The 18,988-nt window shown below is 38.5% G+C and overlaps 1 protein-coding gene across 5 annotated transcripts in view; it reads left to right on the top strand.

Annotated features, from left to right (window-relative positions):
• The window catches only part of kcnt1b (potassium sodium-activated channel subfamily T member 1b), a 96,494-nt gene that overhangs the window by 33,790 nt on the left and 43,716 nt on the right, over positions 1-18,988 (top strand). Inside the window, exon 1 of one of the 5 annotated variants that reach the window (XM_053674298.1) lies at positions 1,968-2,278. The exons of 3 other annotated variants lie outside the window; for them this stretch is intronic. In XM_053674298.1, coding sequence (XP_053530273.1) covers positions 2,130-2,278 — 149 coding nt within the window. In that variant the 5' untranslated portion in view covers positions 1,968-2,129. Of the gene's footprint in view, positions 1-1,967; positions 2,279-15,048; positions 15,086-18,988 lie in introns of those variants that run through there. One more of the 5 variants, XM_053674299.1, reaches the window with a different exon arrangement.

An 18,988-nucleotide genomic window follows, 5' to 3' on the forward strand; every position in this document is an offset into this window, starting at 1 on the left:
AGCTTGTAATATTTTTTGCTTGTTTGTTTGTTTGTTTGTTTTCAATTTGTGTACTGCCTTACTTTTCTCACTGCTTTGCAGAACCTATAGTGTTGTCCTTTTCTTACTTTGTGCTGCTGTGTTCTTAATGTTTTCCATTATGCTGTACTGTACTGGTATAATGACAATAAATCTAGACATGAACTTAACATTAGAAAAGACATATTTTCAATGTCTTTGTTCTTGCTAGATTATCTGTCCCAAAGAAAGACACCAAAAGACACCATCCACAAAAACACTTTATCTGCTTAACGCTGCTATGCAAACTAATAGCTTATACGAACAATATGTCGGATCAACCGCACAAAGCATGTGTATAATGTTGATTCCCAAGCCCTTTTGTCAATTTGTTAAAAATGATATTGACGAACCTGCTCAGGTAAAATAATTGAGCCAGAGTAGTTCCAAAGTGAGTAATCAGTGCACTGCACTGAGGATTGGAGGGTTTATCTTACATCATTTTAGAGCACAGGTGTCAAACTTAAATAATAATATTAAAATAGAAAAAAAAAATTATTTAAATACTGCTTGTCTCAACCAGATGCCCAGGGGAAAGTTTCTGGCAAGTTCCATGTAAAAATAAATAAATAAATAAATAAATAAATAAATAAATAAATAAATAGTGACAGTGGTTAGCACGTTTTAACCTCACAACTCCAGGGTTGTGAGTTCAATTCCCTGTGTGTGAGGAGCTTGTATGTTCTCCCCGTGTTTCGGGGGGTTTCAATGGGTACTCTGATTTCCTCCCCAGTCTGAAGACAGGCATTGTAGGCAGATTAGCTTTTCCAAACTGTCTGTAGTGTGTGATTGGCTCCCCTGCGACCCTGTAGGATAGGTGGTATGAAAAATGGATGGCTGGAAAAATAGTGCACATTCTGTTAGTATCTGTATTTGCATGTGGGAAAGTGGGAAGGTATTTTATATTGGGGTGCTAGAATTCTAAGCTGTAAACATGTGATGTGCACTGTCTTTATATTATTAACATTATTCTTTTAGCAGTTCCTGAGCACTTCCCCCACTTGATGCGTCCTTGTATATTTTTTAACCCTAGACCACATTATCTGTTGAATCTGATTAATGTACTTGGTTACATGTCTAGTACACATTATAGCCAAAAGTATGTGGACACCCGACCATCACACAAATATGTGGTTCTTCCTCAAACTGTTGCCAGAATGTTAGAAGCACAGTTGTCTAGAATGTCTTTGTATACTGTAGCATTACAATTTCCCTTCACTGGAACTAAAGAAAGTAAACCTGTTCCAGCATGACAGTGCCCCTGTGCACAAAGCGAGCTCCATGAAGACATGATTTGCCAAGGTTGGCGTGCACAGAACCCCAGTGAACACCTTGAATGACCTGCACCCAGGCCTCCTCACCCAACATCCGTGTGTGAACTCACTAATGCTCTTGTAGCTGAATGAACACAAATCCCCACAGCCACGCTCCAAAATCTAACGGAAAGAGGGATTAAATCTGGAATAGGATGTTCAGCAAGCACATACGGGTATGATGGTCAGGTCTCTACAAACTTTCGGGTTTTGGCCTATATTTAAAACAAAACTAGAATAGCTTGGTTAATTTATTTCTTTTCATTTCCCTTGGAAACATCCTATTCTACTTTCACAGCCTATATTGATGTTAACTTACAGAATAGATCATATGACAATAAATATAGGCTATCATAGCCTTATACATTATGGCCCATCAAATGCTCACAAAATACTTTGGCTGCCTGGGCAGAATTTCACATTTCACTCTGCACTCGTTTTAGAGGAAAAGTAACTCGGGTTTGATTATTAAGCAACAACAACAACAAAAAAAAAAAGGTGCGATGTGTTCAGCTCGGTGTGAAACGTCATATGTGAGAGAACTGGAAAAGACACACACACACACACACACACACACACACACACACACACGTCCGCCCGGGCGATGGAGACTGAGTCGTGCCTTCAGTGAGTTCACTTCTCTGTATATAGGCAGTGCACCGCGCGCGCCCTGACGACTTTCTGTTTTTCGGACCCCCCTCCTCCTCCTCCATGTTCCCGCCTCCTCTCCTCCCTGCCTGAGCTCGGGTCCCGGACCGAATGGCGGGTGCTAAACGGACCGAGTCTCCGTGTGACAGCGATCAGGAGGTGAAGAGCGAGCTGAGGAACTCAGCAGCGGATCAGCAGCAGAAGAGCGCGGCGACGCCGCTTCGCACCAGCAGCTCCATGGCGAGCGACGGCGGCCAGAGGTACCGCAGAGATCAGCAATCAGTCCGAGCACCGCGCTGCCAGGTGCACCCCGATTAACCTATAGCGCTGCATCATTCTGCACGATCAGCACTCCAACAATCAGGCTACAAATAGCCTATACGATCATTACTAGCTCACGCTGCCTTTATTTCTCCAAACTGAACCGTTTTGATTGAGATGCGTGCTTTTAGCAGCAGCCTCATCATTCGCAGTGCATCAGTAGAAGAAACAGGAGAAACGAGAAGCTGATCCCGGATCAGCCGGTGCGGCAAAATGCGGTTCGGGCTCAAAACACTTAAATTCTCAGCACCTGGTAACGCTGCATTCAGCCAAAGCTCGAGCACGGCATGCTTTTGTGAAATGCTCGTCCGTGTAATGTGTGTGAAAGCTGTCAGTGTGGACGATGCTTGTGAAATGTCGCATGCTGGCAGAATTCTTTCTCTACACTGTATATGGACATTATACATTTCTGTAGTGCTTATTTCGACCATGCTATAACCCATGTACAGAAAAGGCTGCAACCTTCCTGGACAAATTACTTAATAGCTGCCAGCACTGGTGGCAAGTTTGCATCAAATCAAACAGGACCATTTGGTCCTCAGTAAGACCGATGAGAACCTACAGGACAGTACTTAGAGTCTGTAGTGCTTTGCACCTGTTTCCTCTCTAATTGGCAAGTACATTAGTGAAATATCTAATGAATGAAGTAGGCCTACAGTCATTTTAAACTTATTTATTGAGAAGCACACCTGACTTCTGACTGCGAATGCCTGCAGGTTTCTCATTTTTCATCGACAGTGCAGTACACTGCAGCAGCTTCAGTTCTGATTACACATTTGCCAGTCAAATAAGAGGCGTGTGTACATGTGCATTGTTTCACTAGTGAGCAGAGACACACCATGAGCAGGCTTAGATTTTGGTGTCCATAAATGGCTATTTTTGTGTTTTGTTTTTTGTTTTTTTGTTAATTTCGACAACCGAATCAGCATTTTTTTCCGCTCCATGTCACATCACATTTTGAGTTTTTGGATCATTTTAATCATCAGACAGATGAGTAAAAAGGGTTCCTGTTAGGATCTTATAGTGGATAGATGAGGGTTTTTCAAGCAAATGGGGCTCTGCTTGAAAATCTCTCTAGGGAGACAGTCTGATAGGTTTCTGTATAGCCCCGTTTATGGAAACAAGCCAAAGAGCATTTAAGGGTGCTACATAGTTTATGAATACATCTCTACCCTAGTGACTGCAGCTATCTATCTGTCTGTCTTTCTATCTATCTATCTATCTATCTATCTATCTATCTATCTATCTATCTGTCTGTCTATCTATTTTTCTCTGTCTAGCTATCTTTCTGTCTATCTATCTATCTATCTACCTATCTATTTGTCTTCTGTCTGTCTGTCTGTCTATCTATCTATCTATCTATCTATCTATCTATCTATCTATCTATCTGTCTGTCTGTCTGTCTAGCTATCGTTCTGTCTATCTATCTATCTATCTATCTATCTATCTATCTATCTATCTATCTATCTATCTATCTTTCTGTCTATTTGTCTATCTATCTGTCTGTCTGTCTATCTGTCTGTCTGTCTGTGTCTGTCTTTCTGTCTGTCTGTACTCCTTCCTAAGTGTAATAATGTTATGTCACAGCTCTGAAAACTTTTTTATTTTATTTTACTATTATAAAATAATATAGTAAACTTCCTTATCAATTATTTCTTGTCTCAGCAAGCCATCAAAAATTAATCATAAATAAATATCAGCCATATAAAAATCCAGATGTGCCGCCATTATAAGTATCTTCACTGTCAAGATGTGTGGCTTCTTCAGTTATCTCCTAAACTCATTTCATGAAGCATCACTTCATATCCTTATAGAATAGTAGGGCTGGGCGATATATCAATATATCAATTTAATATCAATATCGTGATAAATGATTACGCGCTACACTTTTCTGAGATATCGTTGGTGTAGTGATGTATATATATATAAATATTTTAACATTTTTAATCATTACAAATTAAATGGTATTGAATGGATGCTTTTGATTTGATTTCAGTTTTTAAAAACTTAAACTTCTTTGTATTTGTAGGTATTAAAGAAATGAATTGCCAAACTCAGTTTAACATTGTTTTTTTTTCTTTTTTTTTGGTTTATTTTCCTACTGTTTTGCAGACAGTTTGTTAGCTAAATTATATACTGTGATACACACGATAGGTACACAGCTATTGTAGAAATGTCCTCAAGTATCGTGATATGATATTTTTGTCATATCACCCAGCCCTATAGCAGAGTAATGCACAAACCTGCTGGCTGACAGACACCCATCTTAAGGCCAACACTGTCTGTGTGTGTGTGTGTGTGTGTGTGTGTGTGTGTGTGTGTGTGTGTGTGTGTGTGTGTGTGTGTGTGTGTGTGTGTGTGAAGCTTGATGATATAGTACTCCTGGAGGATTTATGAGTTGAGAAGTGTGAGCAGTGTGATTGATTCCACTGTCTCCTGCTATCAATCTGAAGACATTAGATGTTACAACACTTAATAATTGATGAAATTTGCTGACATGCACTCTTCGGGAGTTTCTAACTGACAGAGCCTTTTAGAGATCATAAAGCTTAAGTAAGGTATTAGTATGTATTAGTATGCTGGAACGTAATCGAGTCTAAAGGAGCTCACTAAGTGAGTAGTTGCAGGGGAATGAAGTCTGTAGTCTCTGTCACTGTTATAGTATCAATGTTTTCATGAGTTCTGTTTGAAACCTCACTGACGGGACATATTTTAGTGAACAAACCGGCTGTGCTTTCTTACAAAGGCAATTATCAGTAACTACATCAAGACTGAAAATGAGATTAATGGCGTCAACAATTTTAAGTCCTGCTGAATATATTATAGGTAGCGTTTTTAAACCAGATTTCTCCAGAGTTTGAATCTGGTCAAAAAGTCCAACTTGTTTATTTAAATTTTTTTTAATCATAATTCATTTCTGACCAAAGTTGTACTCTTTGCCTTTGTTAGGCATGCAGAGTTTGTGTCTGCCTCTGCCAAGTTACAAAACCTGAAAGAAGAACTGTCGGTTCTTGGAAATGTCTCTTGAAGTACAGGGAAGATGCAGTGTGACCAGAAATCATCCTCGATTCAATTCCGCACGCTGAGTTTTACTCTTGGGATCACTACTGAGTTCGCTTGAGAAAGCCCAATTTATGTGAGTGCTACACTGGAAATGGCAGACAAGAATCTTAGTCTTCCATTTCTTGAATACGAGCATTTTCTGTACTTTAATTTGCTGAAAGACCTTTGTTAATGCTCTCCATGCAGTCGGTCCAATATAATAGTATTTTTTCATTTTGTATTTTTTTGCAAAACTTTTATATAATTTCGTTAAATGAAAGTACTTTTTGCTGAATTGTTGTGTATGATGAAAGAAGATTGAAATATACCTAAAATAAGTAAGATCAGGAGTGTTGTAAACTCCCCAATATTCCAAATCTTCCACGCCGTCCCGAAAATGCATTAGTTCCAGCTCAGATTAGCTGACTGATGTGAAGTGACGTGCTCAGAGCCACTGTCGCTTTGACAGACTTGTCTAATTCTTCAAGCTAATTTTCATGGTCAGCACTCCTCGACACTCATGGTAGTGGAAAGGACAAGATGTCATTCTAGCAAGGCTGCAGAAACGGCCCTAAAAGCACAGCCTGGGTGCATTTTACAGCTAGATGACATGAGAATGAATCAGGGTCAACCTGCTCAATCATTCTTGATAATACCAGTTGAACTGGACCTCTGAATTCTGTGCAGTTCAGTCTGAAACTGACCACTTTTAGTTTACTTTGAGAAGCAATAAAATATAGAAAATGCCAACATGGTGCTATGATTTAAAAAAAAAAAAAAATCACTTAGCGACCAAGTGTCTCAGCAGTTCTTTTTCTCTCTATATTCTATAAGGCTGTACTCTGTTAATCAGTTTGTTGTCATTTTTAACCACAGCACTGTTGAATTCTCGATTTGATTGGTCAGAAGTTAATTAATTTTCTATAACAACAGCTCTGAGAGTAGTTCCAGCTGCAAGGCAAATTACAGGTTTATATTGCACACATTGTAATATGGTGTTGTTTCTATCGTAACAGCTGCACAGGGACTTGTAAGGCTGATTGTGAACATAATCTAAGGCTAAAATGAAAGGGATGAACAAATGTGTGATTTACTCAGGGTGAAAAGTACTTGTGCATACTTTAGTACATTGTTACTATACTTAAGTATTATTTTGGCATATTTATACTGAATACTTGTACTTTTACATTTCTAAAATGTAAAAATCTACACTTTTTACTCCATAGATTTTTCATTTAGGGGTATGTTACACCAATGGAACGGGCTCAGTTTAGCATCCAGTCGTTTCAATTTACTTCCAATTTTAGTTGAGTAAGATTTTGACACATTGAAAAATAATCACTGGCAAGCTGGTTAAAATAATCCACTTTGTGGCAGTAATGGTGACTCTGCTTTGCATTGTGCCATATCACCACCTTGTTGTTGATTATTTTCCCATAACAGCATGTCCCAACATCTTCCATTCCTTACATAAACAAGAAAGGTTCAGAAAACAACAAAACTCTACCATATGTCTACTGTTATATACCAGTCATATACTGTCATATTTGCCATAGAAGTATTTTTGAAAGGGTCTCGTTAATTAAGTACAACCCATCAACCCTTGAGGAACTTGCTCAGTGACTCAAAATATAGTCACAAGTTTCTATGAGTGAGGTATACAGGATGCCTGTACCCTTGTCCTTCAGTTTTATTATAATTGGCTGGTGTTATTGTAAACTCTCAGAGTGTGTTTTAAATGCCTGTGACAGTGGGAGAGCACAGTGGATGACACGTCCAGGGCAGAGTTAACTGGAGGACAAGTGTGGATCAGTGGAGCCTGAGAATCGAAGAAAACACGAAACATTATGGAAAACATTCTTTCTTTCTTTCATTCTTTCCTTTTTCTTTGTTCCATCCATCATTCCATCCATCCATCCATGGTATTTATCCTGGGTGTGTATCCGCTCTAGAAAAAAATATTGAATTTGCCAGAGAGCTCTTTACCTTTCAGCCTTGTATTAATCAAGATTTCCATCTTGTTAAATCATACTTAAATGTATTGAATTATAAATCTTTAGCTAATATCTATGTTTATTACTTCTGTTCATTCCTGTTTTGTACTCTTTGCGGACATTAAAGCCTTCAATTGTGTCTTCATTGAAATATAGCCCATTGTTTTAAACAGGAACTTTGGGTAAGTGGATAAGTTGTGGATAGTTAAGTGGACATCTGCGTAAAGAACTGTGTAGCAAGACAAAGCTTGTTCACTGTGGGTAAAATGTGGGTGAACTGTTCTTCCAGTCAACATAATTGAAAACAGAAAACAGGGAGGTGAGGAAACTGCAGAAGTGCTCTGTGACATAGCAGTGACATTATGTGTAACGTGACACAAGGACAGTGTTACACACACTCGTTCAGATTAGTGTCTTTAACTTTCATTTCTTTGAGAAACGGCTGTATACATACATACACGTACATGCGCTTTCTTGATTTCCTGCTGCAGCTTGCACGCCCCCGCAAGCAGAAAACCATATCGTACATCTAGATCCTCAGAAAGGTTTCCTGTCTTTCTAGAACAGTGTGCTTATTTGTGTGCAGTGTCACACTTAAACGCCATTTCATAGGATGCTTAAGGTATCCTAAATAAAGCTTAAAAGTGACAAGGAACCTAACTAGAGTCTAAAGACTTCGGTTTCTCTTACCACAAAATCTAATAACCATTACACAACTAAGATATAAACTGAGCACACCTTTGAAGTCTTAAGAGCTTGTTGACAGAATTGTGTTTATTCATTCAACCATTTAAACAAGACAGGAGGTATTCATTCACTCTATGAGTTTCAATTACTATTCTACACTCACTGACCACTTTAATAGGAACATCTATAAACCTGCTCATTCATGCAATTATTCAATCTGCCAATCACGTGATAACAGTGCAATGTATAAAATCATGCAGATACAGATCAAGAGTTTCAGATAATGTTCACAACACACATGAGAAGGTGGACAAATGTGATCTTAGTGACTGGGCCGTGTTTGCTGGTGCCAGATGAGCTGATTTGGGTATTTCAAAAACTGCACATTTGACCAAAACTGGACTGGAATCTGATCTGTTTCTGCGGTCGTAGCCTGTCTGTCTGAAGTAAATGGTTGTAAAGCGCAGTGGGAACTCAGTGGTTAAGATGTTGGACAACTGTTCAGAAGGCTGTGAGTTCAAACCTTCATGCAGGCTTGAAAACAGTCTGGCCATTCTCTTCTCTCATCAACAAGGTATTTCCACCTGTAGAATTGCTGCTCACAGGATGTTGTTTTTTGCACCATTATGTATAAACTGTAGAGACTGTTGCATGTGAGAGATTCTGGGAGCAGTTTCTGAAATACTTAAACCAACTCTTCTGGCACCAACAGCCTTGCCAGTGTCAAAGACACTGAGATGACATTTTTTCCTCATTCTGATGTTCAATGTGAACATCAACTGATGCTCTTAACCTGTATCTGCTTGATTTTATGCTGCTGTCACATGACTGGCTGATTGGATAATTGCTTGAATGAGCAGGTGTTCTGGCTAAAATGGGCGGTGAGTGTATGTTATTTGAAGAACCATACTGTAACAATATAACATTAGTTGTCAGTCAGAAAGTGTAGTTTACAGAAATTTTACTCTCAGAGATAGTAACTGTGTTTCAGTGAACAGTACCGTTCTATCCATAACCACCCCATCACAGGATAAAGTCCTTACATAGTGCACCAAAGACAAATTGTTCTTTTAAATGTGAAAGACCTGGCCTGAGGTTCTTCAAGCATGCTATCTAGGAGTTCTCATCGAGGAGATATTTTCAGCCTTGGATATAGGACCCCTACACTGCAGTTTTGTGTTTTCCGTTTTTGAAAGCACCTGATTCAACATATCAGCTAATTAAGAAGCCTTGTGTGTGTTGAATCAGATGTTAGGGCAGAGAAAACAAACAGCAAACTGTGCAGGGGTTCCTCTGGTCGAAGAGTGAAGACCGCTGCTCTAAGACGTGTTTAACTCTGAAAAGTAAAAACAGGGAATGGTGTGAGCTCTGTTAGTCATGGGTTCTTCAGGAATTCAAGGTAGTCATGACATTAGATGGGAAGACTGTAATATAGTATCCATCAGTAGCTTGAGAATTAAACTTACAGGGTTAAGCAAGCTGTGCATTATGTTATCAGTCTCATTGATGCCGTAATAAGAGTATACATACACACACAGCTAAAAGAAAGCAGACAGCTGTATTTATTCTACGCCCTCCCAGGTTTATGTTTTATTTCCTATGAATAGCAAACGTGCTAACTATTCTGTTTGTCACCCACTAAACTTTCAGTTCTGTTATGTTTCCTCGTGTGTAACTTTGATTGGACAATCAGTGCTTGGACTGTCTACTTTAATTTCTCCTCCAAAGGCATTCTAGGGGGAAAAGGATGATCGTGTGAATAATCCACCTGGAAAATTAAGATCATAGTGTATATAGGGGGTGTTTCACTCTATGTAATCACCTGACATGACTTTCACTGTGTGTATCTACGGTCTAGGTTATGGAGCCTCAGGTCTTCATACCATTCTGTGTATTTATCTTATGACCATTGGTGGTGCTGTTGCATTTGCTCCCACAAAAATCCAAAATAATCTGTGTTAAGACTATTTTTTAAACAGCAGATAATCTGATGTGGGCACTAAAAATGAAATATTGATGTCTTTTTGTCTTTAAAAGACAGCCCTTTTATACTAGCCATCCATGATCAGATTTCAATTCAGTTTGCATTTGAAAGTTTTTCTTGTACTTTATTAATTGCACAGAAATCCACTTATTATGTGGCATTACACAGAATAAAACAACCTGTTTTTGTTACTTTGTCTGTAAGACTAATATGTGTAAATGATGGCAATCTATTCACATCACCTCAACATTTACAGCTTTATGCACTAATTCAGCCATAACGTTAAACCCACCTGCCTAATATTGTGTAGGTCCCCTCGTGCCACTAAAACAGCTCTGACGCATCAAGGCATGGACTCCACAAGATCTGAAGGTGTGCTGTGGTATCTGGACATCCTTTAAGTCCTGTAAGTTGTGAGGTGGGGCCTCCATGGATCTAATCTGTGTTTGACAAACACATCCCAACAGATGCTCGAATGGATTGAGATCAGGGGAATTTGAGGCCAAGTCAACACCTTGAACTCTTTGTCATGTTCCTCAAACCATTCCTGAATAATTTGTGCAGTGTGGCAGGACGCGTTATCCTGTTTCCAAGAGGCCACTGCCATTAGGGAATACCGTTGCCATGAAGGAGTGTACATGGTCTGCAACAATGTTTAGGTAGGTTATATGTTTCAAAGTAACATCCACGTGAATGCTCAAGACCAAACGGGTTAGCCTTCACATCCCACACCCATTGAGCCCTGGGTGCCCATGACCCTGTTGATGGTTCACCGGTTGTCCTTCCTTGGACCGCTTTTGGTAGATATTAACCACTGCATTCTGGGAACACCTCACAAGACCTGCTGTTTTGGAGATGCTCTGACCCAGTCGTCTAGCCATCACAATTTGGCCCTTGTCAAAGTCGCTCAGATCCTTACGCTTTCCCATATCTGCTGCTTCATGAACTGACTGTTCACTTGCTGCCTAATAATACCCCCCCCCCCCCCCCCCCCCCTTGACAGGGTGGTCCTCACCTGGTTTCTGAACGTTGGTTTAGATTTGGGGGGAAATAGACTATATATTGAAATCTATTATGTGTTTGACATTTTTTAAAATGTTTGTTTATAGACCACATAATTGTTATTTAAGCCCTGATAAATAAAAGGATAGAAGTGGAGGAGGGTGTAGATTTTTCCATGACTGTCCTGTATGTTAAGGTGAATGAAAACCTTCTCAGAGTAACTATTTTAATGCTGTTGTCACTAGACATGCAAATGTGCAACAGTTATCTAATATGAAACGTGACACTTCTAATTTGAAAAACACAGTCCTCCTCCTTTAGTAAATATGTTTGCATATTTTTTTGCGGTGTTACCAAGTTTGGATATGTTTTTACACAAGCGAACCTTTAGTAAATTAGGGCCTGAGTATTTGTATCCAACATTTTGTCAGCCTGTTTAAAATGAACATGACAGTGTATCTGCATAAAATGTAAGTGTCCTTGAATTTAATGGTTCTAAATGTGGGCAGTTATAGACAGTAATTGAAGTTTGATGACATCTCTTCATTAAACTAACTGCATTAGCAAATGACTTTAATCTATAATGTAAATTATTATATGTCAGTTTAACTGATTTCTCTAGATTTCTTTGTTCAATTTAACTGGTGGTGTTATATCTGACATGCTTTATCACACCATGGAGATTGGTAGGACTTCTTCATCATCAACTGATTGCTGTTTTCTGTTTCCTTACAAAGTGTTTTGAATATTCATAAAGCATATCCATAAGAAAAGCACTGTACAAACATAAGACCTGTGTAAGAGGTGTAAAGGTAGCTGTAGTTTTGCTCCAAGAAGGGCAGATAAAATTATTTTGCAGATTCAAGGTCTCTGCATAAAGCCTCACTATTTTTTAAGCTCCTGGTTTCAGATTAAATTTAGTGCCCGTGTCAAACTGAAGGACACTGTATAGGGGTAAATTGACAAGGAGTTGAGCAACTGTAAATCATTTATCCTTGAATTTTCTTATTTTGCATTTTAGACTTGTGTGACCGATGTCTCCCCATCTTTCTGCTGTTACTGTAAACGTTTCCTCAAATAATGAAAAAGGGCAATAGTCTTCAGAAGGTTAGGGTATATTACATGTATTTTTAATGAATGTCCCTGATTTTTTCCATGGCAGTGAACATTTTCATGTGTTAGATGGAAACTTTTTATCGATATCTAATGTTGGGTCCGAGTCCACCTTTGTCGAGTTCGAATCGAGACTAAGTCCTTAACCGATCAAGTCCGAGTCCAAAAGGGGCCGAGTTGGACCAAGTCCGAGTCCTTAAACGGCCGAGTCTGAGTCGAGTCCGGCCGAGTCCAGAAAGTAATTAAATTGAAAAAAGATTTGAAATTGCAATTATAAACTCAACACTGAGCTGTTAAATTAATATTTTAACCTTCACATACCACTGGCAACTTAAATGTAATAAAATGTACCACTACTACATCACACTACTACATCATGCTTTTTTCCTGTGTCATTCCACTTTATTACACATAACTTTATTTATGGACTTTAATGTTGTGAATTCTCTATATCTGCGGATTTCTTGGGTTAACACTGATGTTTGGTGAAAATTTCATGTGAATAACTTCACTGAAAATATATTTACTGAAAAAAATGCTGACACATTCGATACTTATTTCCCCCACTGTATAATCATAAATACAATTGTCATGTATTGCACTTTTAACAAATCCCTTTTAATTAGTGACGGCTGGGTATCCGAGTCTGGGTATCTTCTTTGGTTTAGCCATTTTCGTTTCCTTCTGGCTTCATTAGCTTTTAGCCTTCAATCTTATCTTCAGTAAGTGAAAGGCATGACCATTCATCAACAGTCATATCAATAAAGATAAATGAACCCAATGCACGGTGCAAGCCACCATATTTCACAGATGAGGAAGCATTCATTCAATCATCAACAGTTCCATTTTTCTCCATGTTTCCCTCATTTTCACACATTTTGTTTCAGTCTTTCCAGCGTTTTGCGTCATGCTGTCATGTTCTTTCTCTATAGCAGTTTTTTACATTACTATAGTGTACTGTTTTTTAAAATCAACAAACAGTTTTAATGCACTTGTTGTTTTGGCTGTCTCCGTATTTGATTAGTGATGAGTTTCCAGCCCTGTGATATCTTGCATGGGAGAGGAGTGGAGTAAAAACTGCAGGTAATTTGCAGGTAATTCTTAGCAGAATTACCATATACAGTAAGCAGAAAGTAATCACGCTGTATTATTTCACTGCCAGTCTCAAAGGATTCCAATGTGAAGAATACAGTATACATTTATAATATAAGAAACCATTAGTACCCTTAGCACTTAATGACTTTTGTTATACAAAAAGATAAGGGTTAGGGTTAAGGTTAGGGTCACCTCATTATCACACCTATATGTGGTTCTTCCTCAAATGTCTGCCACAAAGTTTGAAGAATACAGTTAGGATGCCTTTGTATGCTGTATCATTGCAATTTCCCTTCACTGGAACAAAACCTGTTCCAGCACGACCATTTATCTAGTGTCCCTGTACACAAAGCGAGGTCCTTGAACGCATGGTTTGTCAAGGTTGGAGTGGAAGAACTCGAGTGTCCTTCACAGAGCCCTGTCCTCAACCCCACTGAACAACTGAACTGGAACTCTGACTGTGTGCCAGGCCTTCTCACTTGACATCAGTGCCCGACCTCACTAATGCTCCTGTAGCTGAATGATCACAAATCCCCACAGCCACGCTCCAAAATCTAGTAAGAAAGCCTTCCCTGAAGAGTTGAGATTATTATAACAGCAAAGGGGGGACCAGCCCCCATTAATGCCCATAGTTTTTGGAATGGGCACATGTGGGTGTCAGGCATCCACATACGTTTGGCCATATCGTGTATTTCCAGCTTCTTTCAAATAGTTGTATAGACAGATTCTGGTTACTCCACTAAAACCAATGTAATTGCTTTTGGCCACTGAGATAGGTCTTCACTAAAATAAATCTACTGTAGATCAGTGGGAATAATTATTGCAGTCCCTCAAAGCATGCTGAGAGAAAGTTTATGACAGCTCATGCAGAGGGACTTTTTAGTTCACACTGTGCACCGAGGGAATATTTATATCCTATCCAGGGAATCTTTAATTGCCAAGCGGTGAATAAAGTTATAGGCAGAGGTTTCTGATAAATAGCTGAGTGTAGCTTATTTTCAAGCGGATTCAAATCAGAAAAACAAATCAGTCCGTCTCTTTATTGTTCTCTCCAAAGCTCTGGCCCTAAAACAGCTACACCAGAACTAATGCTAGTGTAAATAGGGTAGCATGCAATATGACTGACAGGAAAGTAGAGATATATTTTTGTCCTGATTAGTGGGATGTTGGTTTTTGATGTAGTTTACAGGGTTTGGAGCATCCATAGACACTGGAGAATTGGACTGAGACTTCTGGAATTTTACTAATTTTACATATTCTGACTTTAAAATAACTGGCCCCACCTTTAAAAGTTGTGTATATAGTCACTTGGATAACTCAAGACGTACTTGTTTTGTGTTCATTTTGAAGTAGAAATGGTTCATAGAGGGATGGACAGCAGTTTTACCTGAAAACAGCAAATTAAAAGCCTATTTCTGCTCTTATCGCTAGTGTCCTGTGCACTCAGCCCTCACTTTCTATTACATTCCAGCCTCCAATGACAATTCAGCCTTCAGGAGTAACTTGTATTCTGTTTGTTTTATTCAAATCTTATACCTGATCCTTTATCTGCTTCTTCCAGCAATCGTAAACAGAAATGTGTCATGTATCAGTGTGACGTTCATTACAAAAGTATTGGAATATATATAATATAATATATTATATATATATATAACATATAATATATGGACAGATGTATTGTAACTTCCCTGGTTTGCTGCATGCTTGCACTGTGCCTGACTTTGCATGAATCCCGCACTGTAGCCATGTTTACCTTTACCTCAGTATGTTTGTGTATGTGCTGTTCTCAGGTATTCAGAAGAGTACAGCATGGATTCCACTAATGCACAGTAAGTTCAGAAAGCACAGAGCCATGTCCATTATGGGGCAATTGTTCTGAACTCTAATGCCCTGAGTTTTCTTCTCACCAAATTGTGTGAGATTTTGTGACACCATGCTGCTTTGCCATGCCGGCTAATAAATTCCTGTGCATTCTGCTGATCTCGAGTGGTTTCTACCAATTGATGTATCATTGCTTACTGACTTATTTTCTCTCGTCTGATTTTGTTGTTGTTGTTGTTGTTGTTGTTGTTGTTGTGTGTGTGTGTGTGTGTGTGTGTGTGTGTGTGTGTGTGTGTGTGTGTGTGTGTGTGTGTGAGTGAGTCAGAATGTACAGAAAGTAAGTAGAGAAAAAGAGAGCAAAGAGTGGGAAAGAGTGTATATAGGCGCATTCTTAGCGTGTTGGTGGTTTACATCAAGGAAATGGGACGTGACTACGTTTTTTGCTGTTGTTGTTACATAGTGATGGATGTGCTGCGGAACTGCCACTGGCAGTTGATGTTTGTTTTTTTTGTTTTTTTGCTGCCAAATATAATATGATGTAACATAAAATCAAGAGACAATTTCATAAATGAAATTTTTTTTAAAAAGACTAATATGATGATATATGGACGAGAAGATGGGAAGCATTCAAATAAACAACTAATGGACGTGCAGTATGTTGCCAAAATATTTCTTCATAAATAGTCCGATTTGTAGTCTGAGTAATTCACATTATAATATGGCTTTCACCGTCATTATTTTGAAACTTATAAAATAGCACCTGATCCAGCACATCCAATATTTTTATTTATTTATTTATTTAATTTATTTATTTATTTATTTATTTATTTATTTATTTTTGGGGGGGGGGGGGGGGGGTTACATTTTTATCAATTCATATTTTTGGGGTTTCTTTTTGTCTAATTACAGCACAAAACATATATTTCATTGCGATATTGTGGTTACATAAAACTGTCAGACAGTGGTGCTGGACTTGTTTCTCACTTGAGCCTAAATTTAAGGTCAGAACTGTGCGTAACTGAAACATCTCTGTTCTGTTTTCCACCTTGTGTGTAACTCTCTCATAACTTATGAATAGTGCTTAACTCATAGTTACATATGAGTTCTGAATACTGATGGTCCCCCCCCCCCCTTTTTTTTTCTTCTTTTTTTGTCAATACAGCCCCAGGATCTGTGAGGGATCATGCAAGGAGATTTTTTTCACTTTCACTGTGGGAAATAATTAGCTTTCTTTTGAAACTTTGACATTACAGAAGACATCGAGATGATTGTTTACTTTTGCTCGCAGTGTTGTGAGCAGTACTTCAGTTTCATGCTTAGGTTTTAAATAACATGGGCAGCATTCATAATAACCAAATATAAAAATCTCACATATTTTTGTGCATTTTTAAGCAGCTGTCATGGTTTACTTGTGGATATAGACTGTATCCCCACATACCGTATTACTCATTTACTTCATGGTTTTACTCCCAGAGAATGATAACCTGAGGAATAATTTAACATGAGGAAGATGTCTGTTTGAATTAAATCTGCTGTCTGAAAGGTTTTCCTTCTTTCCTACAATAATGTACTGTATATTATGCATATGACCTAATCCATGTACTGTTCCTGCTGTGTGATTATTCAGACTGCATTTTTCTCACCATGGAGGCTAAAACAAGCTTGATGACAGGCAAATGTTCAACAGTTATATATTCATGTCTCTAATACTATTTATAGCCTTTGCACAGTGCCTGGATGAGGATGTGCAGGCACGTGTGGGTTAGGATAAATGTATATAAGAAGTCTATACAGAAGCAGAGCTTTTTAAGGATAGAGCTCTAAGTATAGGTAACTCAGAGAGGGTCAAATGATTTTACTGCATTTGACCCTCTCTGAGCCTGGTCCTGTTTATTTATTATTATTATTTTATTTGTATTTATTTATTTATCTGTTGTATTTATTTGGTTCTGTAGTTGTCCTTCTCCTTATATACTGTACTGTATGCCCCATTTTAATGCTATCACCATAGAGACGTGGGAGCAGGGAAGCGGGAAACAATAGCTGACAGATAATTCTCTTTCCCTCACTCTCTCCCACTCTCAGTCTCTGTCTTTCTCTTCCACACATTCTCTCCTCCCCCTGTTCCTCCACCTCTACATCTTCCCCACTGAACTGCTTGTGGTACAAGCAATGTATAGCTCTAAGATCTCCAATAACAAATACCGATTCCCATAGCACCTCATTCTCAAGCCATCTGGCTTTTAAAAGGAAATGAATGCCAAAATGTTAATCACATGTATTATTCATTGGCTCAGCTTCAATCTTTAATCGAGACCACTTTATCTTCATTCATTTTTGCTGTCAATATAACTGTATTATTGGGAAAACTTGCAACATTTTCCTGGAGTGTATTTTTGTAGCCAAACAGTGTCACACCAAGAGGATCTATTTCAAGGAAGAAATCGACGTATAATCATAATAGACTTATAATCATCAAGTATAATCACCCGTGGTTGATTATAATCTAATATCTGTGCATCTCAAAAAGTATTTTATCATGGCACTTATTTCCAACGCTAACAATATTTATTTAATAAACAGCAACATGTTGTATATTTGATCCATTTATAGTTGTGCTTAATGTTGTCTGTGAAACAAGTTAGTTCCTGTTAACACTTACATTATACTGACTGTTTCACAGTTGTTCCCGTACTAGCTTTTCTTTTCTCTCTCTCTCTCTCTCTCTCTCTCTCGGAGTTAATAAAACAAAAATGCAGCTTGCTATGCTACCGAGAAACTGCAAAGGCCTCCATGCTGAAGACTTAAAGGAACACCTTTAGCTCTGACTGTTACAAAGTGTGACTGGAGAGAAGAATCCCTTCCAAAAATGCTAAATAAACGTTTCTTCACAGAAAACTTCATTATGTAAACAAGTGCACATTTTTTAAATCCGGTTATGTAGAGCATGGGTCTTCAGTGTTATCTATAAAGGGCCAGTGTGGCTGCAGGTTTTCATTCCAACCAAATACGACGCACATCTTATAGATGACCGGAGACCAAGGTGAATTGATTAAACAATGGAAATCGAGTGCTGCTGCTTGGTTGGCATGAAAACCTGCAGCTGCACTGGCCCTTTACAGATAAGACTGCAGACCACGGATGTAGAGCGTCTGCCACACAAGTCCTTTAGTGAGTTGTCACTATAGAAACGACAACTTATTAGAACAAGGACATTAATATAAACCTCGCAGTTGAAACTACAGTTAGAGCAATGCTGTTAAACAGAGTTAATCAACACCTTCTTAACCAATCAGAATCAAGAAATCAACAGCACTGTGATGAATATACATGAATTGATTCCTACCTATGTACCTACCTCTTATGTTCATCATTATAAGATGTTTCTGATATCACAATAACCTAGTGCATAGTAATAATAAATAAACACATAGGACTGATCGTGAGGTATAAACCGTCTAACCACCCAGTGTGTCAGCTGAAATTCATACACCGTTAGGAAGACGCAATGCAGTGGAGATTTTATTGTGCTGTTTCCTGCTTGTTTGAAACATGATAGACTAACCTTCTCTGAGTGATGCTGATGAGTGATGATGATATCCAAAGTGCTCGACATCACATTGTACTTGTGGTTTGTTTTTTCTTGGCAAAACAATCATTCTACAGCATTCAAAAAGTCTAGCATTGGGTCTGACTGTATTTGACGTAAAACCAGATTTCAATAAAAAAAAGGTTTCCCTCTTTATCTGGAGATGAATGTAAAAGCACTTGTAAATAGACGGTCTTTCAAATGCAGAAGAAACACAATTGTATTGTTTATCTCATGGAGCTCATTGTATATCTAAACAAAAGGGGGGGGGGGGTCATGCATGCTGTGCATTGTAACCTGTCTCACTTATCTCATGTTTCTT

This window comes from Ictalurus punctatus, chromosome 22 (genome assembly GCF_001660625.3).
Source record: "Ictalurus punctatus breed USDA103 chromosome 22, Coco_2.0, whole genome shotgun sequence".
In the NCBI taxonomy this organism is placed as follows: Eukaryota; Metazoa; Chordata; class Actinopteri; order Siluriformes; family Ictaluridae; genus Ictalurus; species Ictalurus punctatus.